Source organism: Berghia stephanieae, chromosome 1, assembly GCF_034508935.2.
Source record: "Berghia stephanieae isolate SIO BIC M18660-M18661 chromosome 1, UCSD_Bste_1.3, whole genome shotgun sequence".
NCBI classification, from domain to species: Eukaryota; Metazoa; Mollusca; class Gastropoda; order Nudibranchia; family Aeolidiidae; genus Berghia; species Berghia stephanieae.
Genome location: NC_088360.1, coordinates 120183470 through 120205912, shown reverse-complemented (window position 1 = coordinate 120205912; position 22443 = coordinate 120183470). Strand labels below are relative to the sequence as shown.

The following is a 22443-nucleotide window of genomic DNA, read 5'->3' as shown; positions in this document are numbered from 1 at the left end:
GTTTTATTAAGTCCATTCATATTACATTTGTCTCAGGACAATATTTTTATAATACATAAACCATAATCATGTTTTTAGTAAAAAAGTTTTATGTCAACGTAAACAACAAACTGTATATTTATTTTGTTAGTCATTCTGAAGAAGGTCACAATGGATTATTTGAAAAGTCAATACATAAGCAATTTTCAGGTGGAAAAAAAACATGAATTTAAGTTATGGTTAATGAATGGCTCATTTCAAAGGCAAGTTGTGTAGTGTGTTAAAACCATGACTTTCATAGAGAACACTTGAATTTGTAACTGCAATAATACTCAAAATTTTCTGTCATATTTGTGTGTCCGTATCCTTTTTCAAAAATGCATCTGACAAAAAGTTAAATATAAAATTATTTTTTACATTTCCACAAATTTGCTTTTATGAATTTACATTGCCTTGATTTCCTTTGTTTATTACCAGCCTAATTTGAATTCTCAATGGAAATACATCCAGTTCTAATGGCCGGGTTAAAAATGTTTTCATTGGGGTTTAGTGAAAAGTGTTTTTAAAAAACATTAAATTTTTTTTCTCTTGTTTTTTGTCGTTTAAAGTTGTTCTATTTTATTAACATTACTTTTTGAAATTTTATCCAACAGTGTCATATTCTTGCCAACTCAGTTGTTATGGCTAGCAAGTTAAGTCATGCATTAAAGCAAGCCTTTTACCAAACAGGAGCAATGTAAGTCTTTGTGCTTCACTTTAGGACTAAAATTATTTTGACATTAAATTCCCAATCATGTTGTTTCACTTGATATAGTTGCCTTGATTTCACTTGATTTCAATAAATTGATGTAAGCCAGTTTGTCAAATTTAGGAAAGAAACTTTCACAGTCTGAGGTGTCTGTCCAGTTCCCTACCCATTGTGCATCCACTGCACATAATATTTCATAGTGCTGCTTACAACATTCGCTACCTACTGAGTCGTTTTTCTATAAAATTTTACTTTAATGGTTTGTGAAACCTCAAATGTGATTAATCAACAACCCCTACTTTCTGAATACATCTCTGGGTCTTTTAACATTATATACCTATTTTGTTGTTGACCACTATCATATCCATCATTTCTAACTCTTTAAATAATGTTACACAATTTTAATCAGTATGATTTGTTATAGACTTGGTCATTCTCATGTAATCATGAATTGAGATTTTGAAAATGAAAGGAATTAGAAGAAAGTATTTGGAAGTGATGAGAGAAAAGAAAGCAAAACAAAATAAAATACAACAAAACCTAAGCTTTATATAGAGCAATATCCACTAAATGTGCTCAACACTTCACAACTGATACGAGCCATAACGCCTGTAAGGTGGTATTGTAATTTAATTTACAGGACAACAAATAAAGAGGGTTCATACGGCCAATCAAACTTACCACTTATACACATTCAATTGATGGATACATATTTTTTAGGGAGTCAAGACTAGGTAGATTGGGTTGATACATTAAATTTTTTCCCCTTCTCGAATTTTTTCTCTCTTGAAAGCTTACATTAAAAAAAAAACATATTTTAATACAGAGTGTTCCAAAAAGAATTGCCAAGCTTAATTCATTTCTTGGCTTCACACATGGAAGAATCCATCCGAAACACTGCTGTAGACATTGCTCAAAAGGCTGCTATGACCAGAATACTGGAATGGGCAAAGGTTCAGTTGGGAACTGGTGAGTTAAACAATTTCCTTATCCCTTTTTTGTTTGTTTTTAATTTGTTTTTTAAAGTATTAAATATATCATTTTCAACTGTGAATAAAATTCGATTTATAATCTTTATTTGCATGCTGGATGTGTTTCACAGTACTTCGTTTATTTATCCAACACCACATAAGACCCAAGTTGTCTTCCAGCTGTTTTTTTTTTGGTTGTTGTTTTTAAAAAATTTTGAGCAAGCTTTTTACAATATCTCCTCAATGCCTTCAATGTAATTTTGGCTCGACAATATAATTGTTTATTCATGAAAACATTTTTTTCCCCTTTCATGCTATATTGAATAATGACACATTTCATTCATTCTAAATGTGATACTGTGTTTCTTCACCTGAAAGCTGTTAATAATAGGTTAGACCCTTTTCTGCTGTAAATCTTTAGAAAATAAATTTATTTTTAATCAAAATTTAATGGATATGTAAAGAGAAACTTGAACATTAAAATAATGCATATATTTTCAGATGTGTTCCGTAGGGTCCTTATCAACGAGGCTGAAAAGATAGCGATTACAAGCAATTTCAAGTCGTGTAATCTGTACCCAAGTGATTATCTGCGGAAACCTGATTACAGTTTGAATCCTGTTGTAGAATTATCCAGTAGTGGATTTGATCATTTGCAACAACTTTCTAAGGTTCTCGACTCAGCTCTTGTGAGTACTAAAATATCAATGCTTATCATAAGACCTAATTTGGACATCACTCTTCTCCTCTACTTTTTTGTTCTTATTTGTAATAAAGTATGAAATTTAAAATTTATGATTATCAGTTAGTCATTCACTATTTTTTTCTTTCCGTTTTTCGTTATTTACATTTCTTTCTTTTTTAAAAATTCAATTTATTTTTCTTCTATTTTTTTCTTTTGTTCCTTCTTTCTCTTTTTGTTTCATATTTATTGTTTATTTTTCTCTGTTTCATTTTCTTATGTGTATCTGTCTGTCTTTTTTCTTTTCCTCAGATTTCATTTCATTATGATTAACAAACCAAAAAACAACAAAGTAATTGCCACTTTTACCGTTCAGTCAAAATTTGAGAAGTTTTCAGGACAAATTCGGAAGAATTTTCCATGTTACTACAATGTGTTGTATTCATTCAGCTATTAATCTTATTGATTTTTATATCCGTCCAATCTATATTCAGTGTGTATTTGTACAACATTAATATTAGTGTTATCTTGCTTTTCAGGCTTTAATTGAAATGCAAACTGTTTTTATAGGGGAATGGAATATCATCAGTTTGTGTCAGATTTTAAAGGGATGCAAATTGTTTTTTTTTAATTCCAAGTTCTTATACCTTGGTAGGATTATAATACAGATTTTCTGTTAATGAGATGGTATGTGTTTAATTTTTTCCTCATGTCTTTTTCTGTTTAGGCTTGTGGAAGCTGGTATATGAATGGACAGACGCGGGGACCTAGACCAGATGATGTCTTCTTTCAGGGTTTGATGGACGATTTCATGACATGCATCAAAAATCATAATGTGAGTTTGATTTGAATAAATAAAATTTTGATATATAGACAATCTCCAATCCATCAAAATCAAGAAAATTAACACATAACGACACTTTTTAAAATTAGAAAATAATTTTTTGTGTTGTTGTTATTTGGGGGAGGGTGAGAATGAGAGGAAAGTGGACATTGTCATAGGGTTAATGACCAGGACTGGTCACGTTTTTATTTGCCTCTATTGTCTCTGCTGCTGTCCCAATCAAGAGAAATGTATGACAGTTTTATTTGTTTTATTTTGATTATACAATTTGTACCTACATTCATCACATGTTTAAGACGAGTTTACATATCTGCAGCTCAAATTGCTTTTCTTTTCTCTACTAGCTAAACCCACAAATAAGGCTCTTTTCCTTTGGATGACAGAGTTAAGTAATAATTATGCCATGGGGTGAAGCTAGAAAGGTTTCAGACCTCTGGTTTATATTGACCAAAATGGTACATTTTGTTTTTTTGGGAAGAGGATTTACATTACATTTGTATTCAAATCTGGATTTTTCTTCCTCCAGATTTGGACTTGTTGTTGAACTAATCTAGCAAGAAAAAAAAATTTTTTTTTTCTTTCTCTTTTTTTTTTTACTTTAAGAAAAACTGTCTCTAAGTAAACAACGAAAAGAAATGAGTCATTAAAAAATGTTTTTAAATCTTTTATCAAAGGTTAATACAGATTTGATCATACTTTTTTTTTTGGGTTAAAAATTCTGTATTTAAACTTTTACCGGCATGACATTAGCTTGGATGATCCAATACTTAGACCTGTAAATTCTCAGTCAATTAACTGAAATCAGTCAATTCGTCAAATTCAAATATTTTTAAAAAGGGAAGAAAGAAATGATTAAAGAAAGAATTCATGAATCGTAGTCGATTGACTGTAAAGTTAACTAGGAATAGGAATGTTCCACGGCCCCACGCATAGCTCATGGGCCGTTTATATTAATGATGGATATATATTGCCAAGGCTAAGCGACGCTTTTTAGAATTGCCGTGTCTGAACACACCCCAGTGTATTTTCACACAGCCTTCGTGAAATTATTTTTTCACTTTCGAAACCTGTCGTAGCCAATTTTAACTGAGCCGCCGAGCGATAAATTTCACTGTTTTGTCTAAGCCAAAATTGACCACATTTACTTGAAGGACAGGAAAAGTATGAGAAAGAAAAATTCGAAACACCGAAAGTTCGTTATGTAGACACCTTCAAATCGAAAGTTAAATGATTGCTACAAGCACATCTCGATTACCTCATGTTGTAAACAAACTGGTTGACCGTTTCTAAGTTTCTTCACTGATTGGGTACCTAATTATAAGGAACAATGGTAAGTAGCCTAATTAATTCCCTCGCAATTTAGTTTTCTGCCATTGCTTTGCTCAAGTGAGCTTGCTGTTTACCTTTCATTTTGATTCTTTGGATTTTACCGCTACGACGAATTACGAAGAGTCTCAGTTTCAGTCAATATTTATAGAGCTCATTTACAGGTCTAAATACTTCCGAGTCTCCGTTAGAAAGGTTTTCATTTGTTTGTTTGTTTATTTATTTATTTTTCTTGGACTCATTCATTCAGCTCCTATTTTTAGTTCAAATTTAGAAAGATTTCAGGTAAGATAAGCATTCATTCTTTTGCTTCTTTGAAATGCTTTCTTCCCCTCAATGATTGATCAATATTCTGTTTTTATCACAGGTCTGCATGGACTTTTCCTTCTCCATCATGATGAACTTCCTCATGCACCTCATCATTCAGTACAGTGAGTTTTTTTTTTTAAATATGACTTTTATTTTGTATGATATAATATGTATATGTCAGTTGAGCTACCAGATTTAATACAAACCTCACATTCATTTAATTGGTTTAAACAATATTTTTCAGAACCACATTTGATCAAATTTTGATCCCCCCCCCCAGATTTGGATTTCTTAATTAACATTTTAGAGGAAACTTGGTATTCTTTTAAAAAATTAGTATCTGGTCAAAACGAACTGAACCACATCAATTCGGACACCTTTCAGGATGTCCAGGCAAGTCGGTTTTTGCCCATTGAATTTGTTCTTAGTTGTCAGTATGTGACAGACTCGAGTTTGATTAATCTAAAATGCCCTATTTGGCATTTTGAAAAGTTGGCAGGTCTGATTTATTTAATTATTTTTGTCAAAATAGTAATATTCATTCATTTTTTAAAATTCCTCCCTTCTATTTCTCCTTGCTAAAATCTTGTTTTCAACTTTCTCAATATTTAGTTGTTGATGCACCACAAAATTGGACAGATAGCTGCTTAGAAACCTATGTCAACCTGTGTTTGTTATTTGAGTCAAAGAGGAGTGAAGATGATCGCATCTCCTTCCAACCCATGGAGACATCTCACAAAGCAAAAAGCATGAGGATGAAGGTGACCAACTTGATGTCAGTCTACTCTATGGAATGGCTTTCTAAAAGCCAGGTCATGGTAGGTTTTTATTAAAGCCTCTGCCAAGATTTAAAACGTATCAATGAAAATTTACTTGATTGATAGTTATGAAGTGATTTAATTTTAGGTGGAGAATTTATATTATTATTATAGTGGGTCATTGGAGATTGGTATTGCATAGCTGCCAACTGTACGCCAAAAAGGGGGGAGATAGGGTGAGGTGGGGAGATGACTCATTAACCCAGTCAAAAAGAGGTTAAGGGCCAATCCTATTATTGTTGTTTAAATAGCCAATCATAATACAACCACTAACAATTTTAGGTTTACGACCAAAGTGTGTGTTAAGTGTGTATATTCTAGGCATGTCTTTTTGATTTTGATCTTCGGATATTTACCTACAATTTCATTGCACTTACATCCACCCGAACAACTTGCCTTTTTTTGTCTAAATTGTAATTGATCTTCTCATGATGGCATCCAAGAAAATGGAATGCTTTACTTTGAGACATTACTGTTTCCCCCAGTGCAATGTGACATTTTTTTTCTAATGACATGGATATGAAATAGCTTAAATAATATTGAATAAAATACAAAAACAAAAAAGCAAAAATTAACCAACATCGTTGTGCCAGTGGCACAACTTGGTAAGGGGGAGAGGTATTCAATCCATTTATTTTTACAAACTTTATGTACTTAAAAGGTTATATCCCTTGTATATTCAGGTCAAAGGTGACTCCCAGGATTCAATGAAACCTGGGTTATTTCAAACATTGATTTTCAGTCTCGATGACTTCATTGTGATCAAGATGTGTTGTATCATCATTTCTCTTGTATTGCTTAGGTGTTGCATCCTATGTACACATTTGGAAAGAGCAGATATTCTAAATTTGTTCTGGGTTATGGCTTTGTTGCTTTTTATATTGATGGCCACATTAAAAAAAAAAAAATTTTTTTTTGTTGAAATGTAGAGGGATAGATATCCTTTTTCTGGCAAAACCGGCTTGAAAATTTTTTCCAGCTGATCTTGTTTGGTTAAGTTTATTCTTTAAGTTAAGGGGAAGCTAGATGGATATGTATCATTTTCTATGATTTTAGGGTGGTACCTTTTGATGAAGAGAAGCTTTTTACTAAATATTTCATATGTGCTCTTTACAAGATTGAACTTTGAGCTTTTATATTTGAGCGTTTATATAGCGCGATATCCACATACTGAATGTGCTCAAAGCGCTTAACAAGGAGTCCCTGACCAACAGCAACACGTAACATGTAGAACTAAACATGACGCCTGTTAGGCGATATTACAATTTTATTCCGGACAGACACAACTATGCGCAGCGCGAGGCTCGAACTCAGGGCCTTCCAATCCGAATGTGAGTGTCATACCACTAGACAGGGATGCCACTTTTCCGGTTTTAGCCGGAAATCCGGTTTTTTTACCACCAGCCGGTTTTAATCCGGAACCTCCGGTTTTTGTCCGTTGTCACTATTCCAAAAAAAAATAATTTTTTTTTAAAGAAGAAGAAAATCGTGATCGAGATTTGAGCCGGAACTTTTTCGCCGGGTGAATAATTTGGGCTGTCACCGCCAGTCGAATATTTGGGCACCTAAATGGTAGTTTATCTCCGCCCATCCCCATCACAATTCCTCCTTAAAAATTTTTTTTTTAATAAATAAAAAGTGATTTTGAGAATTTCTCAGGAATTTTCCGCTGAATTTGCCGTGTCAAACATTTCCCTCAAAACCACAAAATCACCACTATGTCTTATGTCATATTTTGACACCTGTGCAGTAGTCTCGTGAAATTTAGTGACGGTCCCGTTTTTATGACGTCGGGCCAGACTGAATGGCACCAGATGTCACAATTGACACAGACGACCAGTGGTGTTCTTTGATAAGCTAGTTGATGGTTGAAGGGGAAGGGGAGGGACAAATCTCTCTCTCTCTCTCTCTCTCTCTCTCTCTCTCTCTCTCTCTCTCTCTCTCTCTCTCTCTCTCTCTCTCTCTCTCTCTCTCTTCTCTCTCTCTCTTCTCTCTCTCTCTCTCTCTCTCTCTCTCTCTCTCTCTCTCTCAACCATCCATTAAATCATCTGGTTATGCAGAGATAATACATTAGCCTAGAATAAAGCAATGGTGATTGGCTTAGTTTATTCTTCTTTCTTTTTACCTTTTGACTATGGCTTTAAATTTGTGAGATTCTTGGGTTGTATTTATAAGCTGAATAACCACTAGGTTTCGGTAAAAAATAAAAGATATTGTAGCCTGCTTTATAAAGTAAAAATCAAAACAAAACAACACTTTCTGGCCTTTTATTTGAATACCATTGTAGGCCTTTAACATGTGGAAAGGACAATTCATTAAATGTTTACAAAAAGTAAATTTATGTTTAATGATAAGAATGGATTTATACTAGTAATAGTAATATATTACACAATACCAATATAAAACTATGTTCCTGTTATTTTTACACTCTGCTTGCGTTTGACCGATAGACGGAGACATTATCCTCCTTTTTGACAAATTGCTATTATTATCACTGAAAAAAAAAACACTCACCAAAACCACTACATCATCTCTACCACCACTACTATTACAACCACCACCCCATCATCATCCCTACCATCACTACTACTACTACAAATAACACCACATCATCCCTACCACCAGTACTACTACAACTACCACCACATCATCATTCCTACCACAACTATTACAACCAACACCACACAATTATCTCTAAAAGACCACCACTACTACAACCACAACCACATCATCATCCCTACCACCACTACTACAACAACCACCATCACATCTTCTTCTCTAAGACCACTACTTCTACTACTACTACTACAATTACCACCACATCATCATCCCTACCACCACTCCTACTACAACCACCACCACACCATCATCCCTAGCACCACTACCACTACAAATAACACCACATCATCCTTACCTCCACTACTACTACAACTACCACCACATCATCAACCCTACTACCACTACTACAACCACCACCACACCATCATCCCTAGCACCACTACTACTACAAATAACACCACATCATCCCTACCACCACTACTACTACAACTACCACTACATCATCATTCCTACCACAGCTACTACAACCACCACCACACAATCATCCATACGACCAGTACTACTATAATCACTACCACATCATCCCTAACACCACTACTACTACAACCACCACCACATCATCATCCCTACTACAACCACCAAATGTAATTACACTTTCAACTTTTGAAATTCTCCGAGTCGTGTCAGAAATTGCTGCGAGACAAATTTTGGATCGCATCTCAGTGAATTTGAGTAAAGTTCAAATTTATAGGTTATGGTTGCATGGGTGGGTCATGATCTTCACAATGAAAAATTTTCTCCTTTTATGTGACCAGTCATTCTCACCCCTGATAGCTATTGATATTAATTTGTCTATATTTTGTTTTCAGCACCTTATTTTATCAATTTGAAAACTGTTAACTCTCCTTTCTTTTGTGTGTTATTTGCTCTCAATTGCAATAATAAGTACTGAAACAATATTCCAAATTTGACATTTTTCAAATCCCTACAAAGCCCTTGACGTTGATTTGTATCTCGTCCGCGCAAGTTTTCAGGCTTTTTAAAATTTGCCTGGTGGCATCCCTGACTAGACCACACAGCCGCATAAATAGATAAATTTTCAGGCTTTTTAAAAATTTTAGCTAAGGGCATCCCTGAATGTAATGTGTTAATAGATTTTCTGTTCTTTCCCTCAACACACTTTAATCACCATTTTGTTTTGGTTTTTTTTTTTTCCTCTTAACAACATAGGATCACTCTCTGACGGTGTATTGCCACACCCTGGTAAAATTGATAAGTGCTGGTCTTATCAGTGTAGATAGAACGATAGAGAAACTGACAAGAGCAAGAGTCAACCAGCATCTTCAATCAGCAACCAGGCTTATGATCGATCGCATCATGGTCAAAGTTTTGGAGTTCCTTTATACTGGCAAATATGGGCCTTCAGGATATAGTGTTGATCAAGTTGTTTCGACAATTAACAAGACACTGGAAAATCTGAGATTATGGGTTTCAGAAAAGGCTTTGACTGAGTTACAGGGATTGCTTAAAAATGATATTGATACCTGTTAGGCGGGTAAAATTAATTGAAGGAAGTGTAAGATTAGTAATTTCAGAATTACATGCCCTAAGTCTTTTCACCTTATTTATAATGGTTTTATCCCAAACGTTTTTTTAAACATCCTTTTCCTGAATGTTGATGATAACATTTCATCAAACTTTTATTTGTAATAAATTTTTCTCAGAAGTATGAAAAACATTATTTTTTCATATCATTCATGATTTTTAATTCAGATTGATGAGATGGATCAAATAAATAGATATACAATTGATTGAATCATGAGTTATGATTTCATTTGGTGTTCTTGAAAAAATTGCATGTTTTAAAATTCTTATGTAATATTCCAAATACATATCAGCAGTTTTAATTTTATTAGTCTACATCTATACTAGATACACATAAAGTATATTTGTGTCAGATTTTGTATCATCATCATAATGTATATGAGTCTGTGCAAAAGGTCGTTTTGTGACGTTCACCACAAAAATACTCCAATAATAAGTTATTTTGACAAACTCAGGAAAAAATAATTTTCATCAGTTTCCATCAGCCAAATAATGTAAAATAAACTAAAAAGCGACACCAATAAAATAGCAGAAATAGTTTCTCAAAGGTTCAAAATAGTCTTGACAGAGAATCAACTTTAAAAAGCTATACCTACTATAATTTTGATGCTAGATCGTCCGTTTTCTGGTTTATCCTTCATTATTTAACCCAGAGAAACTGATGAAGTCAAATCATTTTCTATAGTGTTTTTAAATAACTTATTGGAATTCTTTTGTGGCGAATGCCACAAAACGACCTTTGGCACAGACTCATGTAGACTGTCTGGGGTTAGGGGTCCTGATAGCTCAATTTTTAGAACACTCTACCGAGAATTCACTAAATCTCTTTTGTTCCTGTTTTGGAATCTGTTTCTAATCCTAAGTCTTTTATTCCATTTCAACAAGTCTTCTTTGAATTACTTATCATTGTCCTGTGTTATTTGAACCTCTATATTTCTCTGCTGGAATGGCTTGGAAATGTCGTAAGCATTTGTGATAAAAACTGTGGGTGGGGTCACTTGACTTCCTTTGTGGGCTTGGGAGGTCCTTTGCTGGATTTTCTATATATTGTATTCTTGTGTCCTTTTTCTGTAATGAGGCCTAGAATCTATTCTGGCAAGAGACAGATGGACTGAGTAGAATCTTTTGAGAACAGCTTTACTATGTCATCTATCCGCCTATGTCTGATTTCCTTTTCCATGTTCCTTTCTATTTTTGTCTTGGAAGGAGATTAATTTGTTTTGTCCTGGCCCTGGTAGAAGTCCTTGGCTGAAGGGGAAACAGTCAAATCAAATGTATAGTTATAGTTTTGGGAGATGATAATTTCTTTACTGTAAATCTTCTCTTATGTTCTGTTAAAGTTTTTTAAGAAAATGATATTTTGTAAACATTTGAATATATACCCCTCGGTGGGATCACGTTCTTGTGTCTGGATGGGTTTTATAGGTGATCTCAAACTAAGTACATTACAATAGCTATCCAGTCTGTTCTTGAATGAGTTAAGTGAATCAGCAGTGACAACTTTCTCTGGTAGACTGTTCCACACTTGGATCACCGAAACTATGCTTGCGCACATCTAGTCTGGCCCTTTGTGTGAAAAGTTTCTTAGAAGTGCCCCTTGTTCCTGTCCTCAGGGAGTGCTCGGGCCAGAGTTTAAGTAGATTACCAGCTTTTTGGTCATATTTTCCATTTAACATTTTGTAAACTTCAATCATGTCACCTCTTATTCTTCTATAACTTAGTGTTGGTAATTTCAGTTTTTTAAATCTCTCTTCGTATGTCATCCCTTTCATTCTCGGGAGCTGCTTGGTAGCTCTTCTTTGGATGCCTTCTATAAGCTCGATGTGTTTACTTTTGAATGGTGCCCAGACTGAGCTGGCATATTCCAAATGTGTTCGCACTAGTGCTTTGTACAGTGGAATGAAAGTATCTTCATTTAGGTATTGAAATATTCGGCGAATTGTTGCAAACATTGCAGTTGCCTTTTTCATTTTCTCGTTGATGTGCTTTTCAAAGCTTAGATCATTATCGATGATAACTCCAATATCTTTTTCTTCATCCACCAACTCAAGTTCATTTCCCATTAGATTATATCTGAAGCTTTCATCTGGATTTAGGTTTCCAATGTGCATATGTTTGCACTTATCAGGGTGAAATCTTAGCAACCACCTATCACTCCACGATGCCAGTTTGCCTAGATCCTCTTGCAATGTGTGCATATGATCTGCTGTTTGTATGATGTTGAATATTTTTGTATCATCTGCAAACATATACATAAGAACATGTCTGCAGTATCTGGTAGATCATTGATGAAAATTACGAAAAGCAGAGGACCCAAAACTGATCCCTGCGGGATTCCGGAGGTCACCTCTTTCCACTTAGAGCATGCATCATTTATCGTTACTTGCTGTTTCCTTCCCTTCACATACTTCTCTATCCATTCTATCATTTCTGGTCCAATACCATATGTAATTAACTTGCTTACTAGTCTTTGGTGCGGCACAGTGTCAAAAGCCTTTTGATAATCCATATATAGATGCTCCTTGGTCTAATGCATCAGTCCATTCATCCATGACTCGTAATAGTTGCAATGTTGTTGATCTTCCAGACATGAATCAGTATTGTTTTGAAGTGAAGTTCATTGATTGTGCTTGGAATCTACTTCTGTTCCCTATTTGAACCAGTCCCATTTATCTTACTTTTCCTTGGTTGTTTTTAATCATAAATCTATAATTTGTTTACTACCTATGTGACTTTCCTTCTTTTTATGGTTCTAAAAGGCCTAAAAGCACTACAAAAACCCTTGAGGATGGTACATGCCTATAGACCTGCTTTTGCCAGATGGCTCAACTATGGCTTTATACTTCTTGTGTAAATCATGAGATTCAGCTCAAGTTGCCAAATTTAACAGACCCAGCTACCCAGATTAATAATAATATAATCTTCATTGTCCAAAAAAAAAAAATGGCAATTTGTCATTTGGTTTACAATGGTTGAAATTAAAAATACAATACATAGACAAAAATACATTAATAAAATAGTAATATATAAACATCAAAATGATAAATGATATAAATATCTAAATGAAGATGACGTTTCATAGCAGTTTCGAAATCCCAAACATACTATCTCTTACTCATGCACACCTCCACAACCCCTACACACACAAACAGGCAGTTTATTTATTTATTTCGATGGTATTTGTAGGCACCATGGAACATGATGTATGCGGATGACGTAGTACTTTTGAATGATACAAAAGCAGAGGCGGAAAAGGAACTGGAGGGTTGGAAAGGAGGGTATTAAGGGTAAGCAGATCGAAGACAGAGTATTTGTGCATCGTACAACAGAGAGCAGGACCACCGATAAAGATAGGTGAAGAGGGTGTGCCAGAGACAAATCAATTCAAATACTTAGGAATAACTGTACAAGGAGATGGAGGTTAAGAAGAGGATACAGGCAGGCTGGAATAATTGGAGGAAGGTAACTGGAGTTTTGTGTAAACGAATTTCCTCAAAGCTGAAGGGGAAAATATATACATCTGTTATAAGACCAGCAATGTTATTACAGTGGAACCTCCCGATTACGACACCTCCGAATAACGACAACCTCCTGATAACGACATTGACCCGTGGTCCCGATTTTTTTTCTATTTAAGATCATAAAAATAACCTCCAAATAACGACGCACTTTTTGATAAAACGTCCGAATAACGACATCATTTTGGCGATTTTTGGCAGTTTTCGTAGATATCTGATACTAAAAATACCGAGTATGAGTACTCAAAAGTTTATAAAAACGATTCCTGCTTGAACCAATGAGAACGCAGCTTTTTTTGACGAATCTTGGCTGATATGCATTAATAAAAACCAAGGTATACATGTAAGTGTAAGCAAGTAAACACAAAATCTTGGAAAATGTGATATTATGTGGTGATAGAAGTAGTAGTAGTAGTAGTAGTAGTAGTAGTAGTAGAAGTAGTAGTAATAATAATAATAATAATAGTAGTAGTAGTAGTAGTATAGTAGTAGTAGTAGTGGCAGTAGTAGTAGTAGTGTTTTTGTGGGAGGAGGAGGAGGAATTTTGTTTGTTTTAAAGGGTTTTACAGCGCCTGTGACACATCTATGTCATATCAGCGCCAGTAAAAAGGAAGAAAAGTGGATAGTAAAAAACATTCTATATTTACAATTGAAATGACATAAGAAAAAGTAAGACAAAGGGGAATGGTTTAAATAGGGAACAGATGTAGATTCCAGGAGCACACTATCAGTGTACTCAGTTCAGATCACCTAAAAGTCTCATCCAGACACACGCACAAGAACCCTCTAAGAGGAATACACTACAATGTTTTGTTTGTTTTGTCAATGTTAATAAAACCTGGTCCCGCGGGCCTTACCACGCCCACTTTGTCCGCCATCTTGGAAACCTCTAAATAACGACACCTCCGGATAACGACATAAAAACTCGGTCCCGTGGCATGTCGTTATCGGGAGGTTCCACTGTATATGGACTAGAGACAGCAGCTACAACAAAGAGACAAGATAAGCTGAGGTGGCAGAAATGATGATGTTGAGAAGGTCACTTGGCTGGACAAGAAAAGATAAAAGTGAGAAACGAACGAATTCGCAGGTTGACTGAAGTGAAGAATGTATCAATAAAGATGAGAGAAGATAGATTGAAATGTTTCGAACATTTAAAGAGCCGAGAGAGAGTATGTGGGAAGGAAAGTATTGGACTTATAATTGGCGGGAAAGAGGAAAAAGGGATGCCAAAGGACTAGATGGTTGGATAAGGTAAAGGACGATATGAAAGAACTGGGCCTGGAGGAAGATAATGCTCTGAACCGAGATGCATGGAGATGTGGCATCCACTATGGCAACCTTGCAAAATGCGGGATAAGCTGAAAGAAGAAGATGGTATTTGGAGGAACATGACTTTCCGAAATCAAAAATTTGTTCTTTTGTTTTTGATACATTAAGTTCAAGGCAGTTTTTCTGATCACAAAATGTTCAATTTGGTTTATATAATAATTTTCTGATTCTTGGCTATTCAAAAGTCCTAAAATGGCTGTATCGTCTGCATATTTAACAATGAGACATTCATCATAAAGAGATATACAATCGTTTGTTTACAAAATGTACAAAATTTGGGAGCTAACACTAACACATCCTTGTGGGCAGCCAATTGAAAGGACTTTGTTGCAGAGAAATGTATTTAAAAATGTATGGGTTATCAAACATTTGTTTTTGGGAGTATGGAGATAAGGTCTTTTGACCTCCCATAGTTGGGGGATAGGTCACTCTTGCCGAGTCTTTCTATAACCCCTATACGTTTTCCATGTTGCTGTCTTTGTCTGGGAATTTGGTTACTTGGTTTAGTCCTGGTTCTGGCCGAAGTTCTTGGCTGAGGAGGCCGAAGTTCTTGGCTGAGGAGGAAAACTGTCATATATACAAGTTTTGGAGGATATATTTTTTCCTTTTATAGCTATAATCTCTCTGTTGTTTGTAATAGTTAATTGATTTGATATTATATTTTATCAGAATCTGAGTGTATTCTTAGTGGGATCATGTGTTTGTGCCTGGATAGGATTTTTGGGTGATCTAAAAACTAAGTAAATTGTTAGGTTGCTGATGGGATCTTTTTTTTGGTCCCAATTAATCTAGTCCCCATCTTGCAATAACAAAGCTAATTTCATCCATAATCAGATTGCCAAAAATAACATTGGTTTGCTATTTTTAACTGAAAGTTTTTAAAAATTTACTTTTTCATAAAGATCAGTACATTCAAAACATTCTCCAGAAATGATCACATAGACGTAGATATATTTATTCAGATGTCTGTGTCATGGATACGTTGTATCTGGGACACCGATGAGGGGATGACTAAAGTCTTCACGTAAATGAAGAAATGGCACAACAGGGGGTAAAGTATTATTAAACTTATTCAGAAGTTCAATTGCAAGACCTAAGGCTTTGCTTGGTTTGTCAGTGATGACAGTATTGTTCAGAGACCGTGTCCAGGTATTGTGATAGGATGATAGTTTTTTCGCTTTATTATCAATTATGACATGTGGTATATTCATGAGAGTAGATAGAATGTGTCCATGAAGCCTGTCCGTTATAACTACCCGACCTCTCTGGAGATAGAAGAATCCATTTGTTGCAACGTAAAATGCTTTTTCTAAAGACGATCCAGCAATTGGAGTAGGCCAGCGCCACCAATCTGAAACATGAACCTTCAAATGCTTCGGAACATGTGCAGGTGGTTGATAACTGGGCGTTTCTCCATCTTTTCTTTTTATCCACATTATATCAAAAACAGGGGACATAAATCGTGGGACATGACCTATCTGAAATGCCATATCCGGTGCCATTATGAGTTTTGTGGTCCCCTTGTATAACTTTTTCGCTATACTGTATGATAACGAGTCACGGAGAACAATAGTTAAGTTAGGATTACAACAGTAATTTCTTGCTGTGCGATTCACATGAGGAGAGGCCCAATTCCTTATCCAGATGCTTTGTGGGAAAACCAATATTTTAAATGAAGGAAATAGATCGAGGACTGAAAATCGAACAAGATCTGATGCAGCGTAACCAATTATATTTCCACCACCATGAACTAGAATAACTAAATCTTTTGGACGGTAGTTCTCAGCCAATTCTTGTGCTTTCTTTAACTTTTCTGGTGCACATCGGCTGCAATAATACTTTATTTCAATATTCATTCGAGCCAAAAAATAAATTTCCCCAACAGTAATGGCAGGGTCTCCTTTATTTTCAAATGTGGCAATGTCAAAAAGGAAGGCATACTTGAAATCCTTAAGCTCTCTTCCTATAATGTTGAAGTGAAGCCTTTGAGTTTCTCTGATTATTCCATCTGGATTTGATAGCTTTTCTGAAAGGAAATTCACATCTCTGACATTTTGCTCCAAAGGAAGTTTAAGGAAGTTCGTGAACTCTTGAAACAGTGGGCCTGGAAGGTCGCTTAGTTTCGGTAGAAATTGTGTATAATGAGGCTTATTGAGGCCTCCGTTCTCAAATGTTTTGATATCGTTTGGTTTGAAATGTTGCAAGTGTTTTGATGAATTCAATTGGATCAACTTAGGGAATGTGATGGCGAGAAAACCCAAGGCAGAAACTGTAACAATAATCCACTTCCATCCAATGCTGAACATGGATATGCCTGAAAAATAAGATATAATAATAATAATAATAATAATAATAATAATAATAATAATAATAATAATAATAATAATAATAATAATAATAATAATAATAATAATAACAATAATAATGATAATAATATATCTTTATTGTCCTCAAAAAAAGTGGCACTTTGTCATTTGGTTACACATTTATAACAATACAATATTGACATAGACACACTCACACAGATGCACACTAGTAACATAGTAGTCATCGAAAAAAAAAACAAAAAAACAAACAAACCGGCATCAACAACAACAACAGCATCATCATCATCATCATCATCATCACCATCTTCATCATCATCGAAGACAATAAGTTGGCTCAGCTGACAACAATGAGATGCAAATACCTTTGAGAACATGTTTATTGTACTTTGTGATATTGATGTAAATGTGCATGCTTATCTACAAATATTCTCTTTATCGATATGTTTACTTGGACTTGCTATTGTGTACAATCAGGCTAAAGCCAATTAATGGATCAGTTATGCATCTGTACCTGGGCGCTGATCTTGACATAATCCAAGTTAGTTTCACTCTTTAGCGACCCACAGAGCTAGACCTTCCGGCATCTTTCACATGAACAGACACCGATGAGGTTTGAGATATTTGATGAGTTGGGGTTCTTATTAAAGTAAACGTTTTCTGATCAAAAGAACAGATTGTTTTGTCTATGTATGACATACATGGTTAAACCTGAAATCACATGGGATACTTTTCTAGCATTCCTGACGCAAGCATTATTTCAGTCTTAAAATCAGGCTTTTATTAAGAGCAGTATCGACTAAACATGCTCAAAGCGCGTTACAAGGGGACCCTAGTGCGGCTATATGGTCTTGTATGACACTCGCTTTCGGATCGGAAGGTCCTGGGTTCGAGCCTCGAGCTCGGCGCATAGTTGAGTCCTTGGAAAAGGCTCTTTACTCACATTCTCTCACCGTACTCGGGTGTAAAATGAGTATCTGACCGTTAACAGCGTTGTCTTTGTCCGAAAAATTGTAATATCGCCTAACAGGCGGCATGTCCCGTCCTACATGTTAAATGTTGCTGTTGACCAGGGACCCCTTGTAAAGCGCTTTGAGCACATTTAGTGGATATTGCGCTACATAAAGCTCAATTTTTTTTAGTCAACAGCAACACTAAACATTTAGAACGAGACATGATGCCTGCTAGGCAATACTACACATTTTTTCAGACAGAGACAATTCTGTTAACGGCCAGGTACTCATTTTACACCTGAGCACGATGAAAGAATGTGAGTAAAGAGCCTTTTCCAAGGACTCAACTATGCACCGAGCGAGGCTGGAACTGGAACTCAGGACCTTCCGATCCAAAAGTGAGTGTCATACCACAAGCCACAAGACCACATAGCCGCATTGTATGACATATATTATAGACCATCAAACTCCTCGGGATGGTCTTGTAAAAAACTGACAATTTTAAGTGAACCAGTTTAGCAGGAGGGAATGACATTTAAATACATAGTATTGGAGGAGTTATGGATCACACATAAAATGGAATGGAAGTTTCAATTTAATTTACAAAGACAACTGATTTGGACGTTTAGGGTTCCTCCTTTGTCAACATAACACGACGATTAATACATATAATATAAGGTGAATGAGAGGATGGCGGTATCAAGACAAAGAATCATAATACTTAGAAAGATGGGGGACACAACCTAGTAAGGAATCGTGAACCAAAATGCGATACTGTAAAAGTATATATGGTGTGTCATGCAGTTTTGAATCAAACAAAATACTTTAGATTAGAATATAAACATAATTTTAGTACCATGAGCTTGTGTGTGTGTGTGTGTGAGTTTGTGTGTGTGGATTATATGTTATTTATTGCTTCGAAATTCAAGCAGCAACATTGGGATAATCATGAACGAGTGGAACGCATTCCTCATGTACTGGCAAAAAAAAAAAAAAATCATTTAATTGCTCAATGAGATAGCGCGTTGCCCATATTGTAAATGTATAGATAGAATGGAGTTGACGTCACTCGGGTCTTTGTTATTGTTTTTTGCCATCCACGTTTATGAGTAATTCTCACTTAACTGTATTATCCAGACTATAAAAGTTTATGGTTAGTTAGAGTTTTGTGTGTTGGACCGTTATACTTCCGGATGGCAATGTTGTGAATTTCTTAGCCGAGCGCATACTATCTATAAATTGGACATGAGCGATAATAGCCTAATCAACATCTTGGTTTTTACCTTTATATTTTGCCCCATCATGTGACCTTGATTTGTCCCAAGCATAGATTAGTAGACCTGTCGTGCAGACAAGAAGTCCTAGAAAGTTCCAAACGGTTGCAGTCCTTTGGCCAAAAATGTACAACAGTAAAACGACCAATAATCTTTTCATGATGTTGACTACAGCATGGCTAACAACGGATATCTGGTACACAGATCATAAGAAATAGCTTGTTATACATTGCATGAAGAAAGGAAATGCTAAGAGATTCATAAACCACATACACTTGAATGTAACTAATAAATGAGGTAGAAATGCATTCTTAAAACTTGAAATGATGACTCAGTCATAAACAAAAGCTAACTCTGTCATCATCATCATCATCATCATCATCATCATCATCATCATCATCATCATCATCATCATCATCATCATCATCATCATCATCTTCTTATTCTTCTTCTTCTTCTTCGTTCCCCCTCATATTGCCTTCATGTTTGAATGTCTAGTTGGTGAAGGAATGCCGTTGTTGCTATTTGACAACAAACATTAATTGACATTCTACAATGAACTCGAATTTTATAATTTATTTATAGATTTACTTTATTTACACTTGTAGTGGCTCAAAATCGCTGAAGGAAAAGATAGTTATTAGTTGCCTCGAAAGTGGGCAGTTCACAGGTGTATGAGAAGGGTGAAACAAAAAGACAACCAATGTACGCCTTAAGTTATTGGTGACCACCTCCTATAGTGTCAGGTTCATTTTCCTCTTGTAATCAAATCCCATAGTCCGGCTTCAATTCCATCTCCCATAATCCCAGGTTCATTTCCCTCTGATATCCTCTTCCCATAGTCCCAGTTTCACTCTCCATTGATGTCCACTCCCCCGAGTCCCTGGTTCACTCCCCACTGCTACGCACTTCTCATAACTTTTGACAGTTTCGGAAGGTTTCGAAAAAGAGAAGTACCTTTCTGGGTTCACTCTCCATTGGTATCTACCTCCTGTAGTGTCAGGTTCATTCTCCTCTGGTACCCAACTCCCATAGTCCGGCTTCAAATCCCACAGGTATCCATCTCCCATGTTAATTTCCTTCTGATATTCTCTTCCCTTAGTCCCAGGTTCACTTCCCATAACTTTGGTCGGTTTCGGCGGGTTTCGTAAAAAAGAACCTCCCTCCTCCTCCCATAATCCCAGGTTCACTCCCCACTGCTGCCTCCTTCCCACAACTTTGTAGGGTTTCGTCGGGTTTGTTGGTTATCAGCGATTTCGTAAGAAAGTAACACCCCCCCCCCCTGGTATTTCTTTTTTACGAAACCCATAGTCCCAGGTTCACTCCCCACTGGTGTTTACTTCCCCGAGTCCCTGGTTCACTCCCCACTGCTGCCTACTTTCCATAACTTTGTAGGGGTTCGTCGGGTTTCGTAAAAAAGAAACACCCGTCAACGGAAGTTGGTACAACATTGTAAACAAATACAAAGGATATTAGAAGACGGCGTTCTTACTGCTAACCCTGACTACCACTCACTGTTTTTAATATAAGATACATCAAGTTGACTTTTGACATGTCGAGGAAAACTAGGTCAGGTCATTTTATGGAACTACATCTATTGATACTGTAGTTGATATTTTAAGAATTCTTCAATAATTCGTAGACAGACAAAACAGAGACAGCGTCAGAGCAAAATTGTATATAAGACCCCTGTTACAGGTTGGTACTATTCATACAGCTTTAATTATCTAATAATATGATTAAAACCTAGGTACAAAAAGCAGCTGGTCTGACATCCGACAATGGACAATGTGTGTGTGTGTGTGTGTGTGTGTGTGTGTGTGTGTGTGCTGGTTTGAGAGTATTTCTATTGCAACAATGAAACCATAGCAAAGAGGGTTATCAGACTTGCAAATAAGCTTACATTGAAGCGCACACCGCACTCATTACATTTACACTAACACGCAACCATATCAGCACCACCACAAAACATTAAAAACACGTAGTTGCAGGACACTGTCATTAACAATTGCCTTCTGTTCCCATCATTTGCAAACATTGTTTAATAAGACTTAGACAATTGTGAGAAGTGAGAAGCCACCGGCAAAGAAAAATATTGCAGAAACGTGTTGCGTGCTGGACGTCAGCATCGACGCAAAATCAGAGGAATTCATGGAGGAGGCATTAGCAAAAGAACTGTTCGTCGTAGCCATCGTTTACCTATAGCCTTACACTAGAACTCACTGGGACTTATAGTTTGACGTCGTTTTCTAGGTTTTTGCACCATCTAGTTAGTTGTTGTAAGTGGTGCTCAAGGAAACACGTGATGCCATTGATTGGTTGAACTATTGAATACAACTCACGATTTATTTTCTTTTGTGGCCGGCCAAAGACTTGTCTTTTGACGTAATGTTTTGGTCAGTATCAGGCTATAAGTTAACGATTCCTTATTTTCATCAACGGGTGAAATTTAACCGACATCATAATATTTGACATTAAGAATCATAGTTGTAAATAAACCATTGGTCGTCACAATCTTTTTTTTTTTTTTTTTTTTTTTTTTGTAAAACCTGACACGTGCGTGAGATGAATATATCCCGACCTTCTACATTTTTTTTGGTCTTGTAGTATGACACTCGCTTTCGGATCGGAAGGTCCTGGGTTTGAGCCTCGCTCGGCGCATAGTTCAGTCCTTGGAAAAGGCTCTTTACTCACATTTTCTCCTTTTACTCAGGTGTAAAAATGAGAACCTGGTCGTTAACAGCATTGTCTCTGTTCGAAAAGAAATGTATTATCCCCTAATAGGCGCTATGTCCCGTCCTAAATGTAAAATGTTGCTGTGGACAGCAAGGGCCCCTTGTAAAACGCTTAGAGCACGTTTAGTGGATATTGCGCTTTATACAATTTCAATTCATTATTTTTACGCTATTATGCCATGCTAAAATCAAGTTTTCCCTGTAGAAAAAGGGGATAATAAAGGTACATCTGTTTTTGACATCGATTTCTTTTCCTCATATACTTAAGAAATTAAGAAAATAATCATTGTTGTTACCTGGGTCAACACTAAGGCTGTAGAGACATAGGAGTATGCCACATGGAATATCCCAGACAGGCATGCACACAAAATGGTGAATGTAGCATTTATAGGCAGAACGCCACGAGTCTCCAGATTGAACAACATACTTAATGCCGTCATTACAAAAGCGAATGGCAGTAACATGT

General features: G+C 35.9%; 2 protein-coding genes across 2 annotated transcripts in view; one reads left to right on the top strand and one right to left on the bottom strand.

The window, feature by feature from the left end:
- The window catches only part of LOC144962929 (uncharacterized), a 40177-nt gene extending 30125 nt beyond the window's left edge, over positions 1 to 10052 (top strand). Inside the window, exons 23-29 of the mRNA XM_078896338.1 lie at positions 633 to 715; positions 1554 to 1696; positions 2200 to 2387; positions 3108 to 3215; positions 4918 to 4981; positions 5472 to 5677; positions 9467 to 10052. Of these exons, the coding sequence (XP_078752464.1) occupies positions 633 to 715; positions 1554 to 1696; positions 2200 to 2387; positions 3108 to 3215; positions 4918 to 4981; positions 5472 to 5677; positions 9467 to 9787 (1113 nt within the window). The 3' untranslated portion in view covers positions 9788 to 10052. The remainder of the gene's footprint in view (positions 1 to 632; positions 716 to 1553; positions 1697 to 2199; positions 2388 to 3107; positions 3216 to 4917; positions 4982 to 5471; positions 5678 to 9466) is intronic.
- Positions 10053 to 12798: 2746 nt separating this feature from the next.
- LOC144962930 (uncharacterized) overlaps positions 12799 to 22443 on the bottom strand; it is a 26212-nt gene continuing 16567 nt past the window's right edge. The window contains exons 4-6 of the mRNA XM_078896339.1: positions 22274 to 22443; positions 19252 to 19435; positions 12799 to 17005 (exon numbers count right to left, since the gene is read on the bottom strand). The exon at positions 22274 to 22443 is cut by the window's right edge and continues 71 nt beyond it. Of these exons, the coding sequence (XP_078752465.1) occupies positions 15663 to 17005; positions 19252 to 19435; positions 22274 to 22443 (1697 nt within the window). The 3' untranslated portion in view covers positions 12799 to 15662. The remainder of the gene's footprint in view (positions 17006 to 19251; positions 19436 to 22273) is intronic.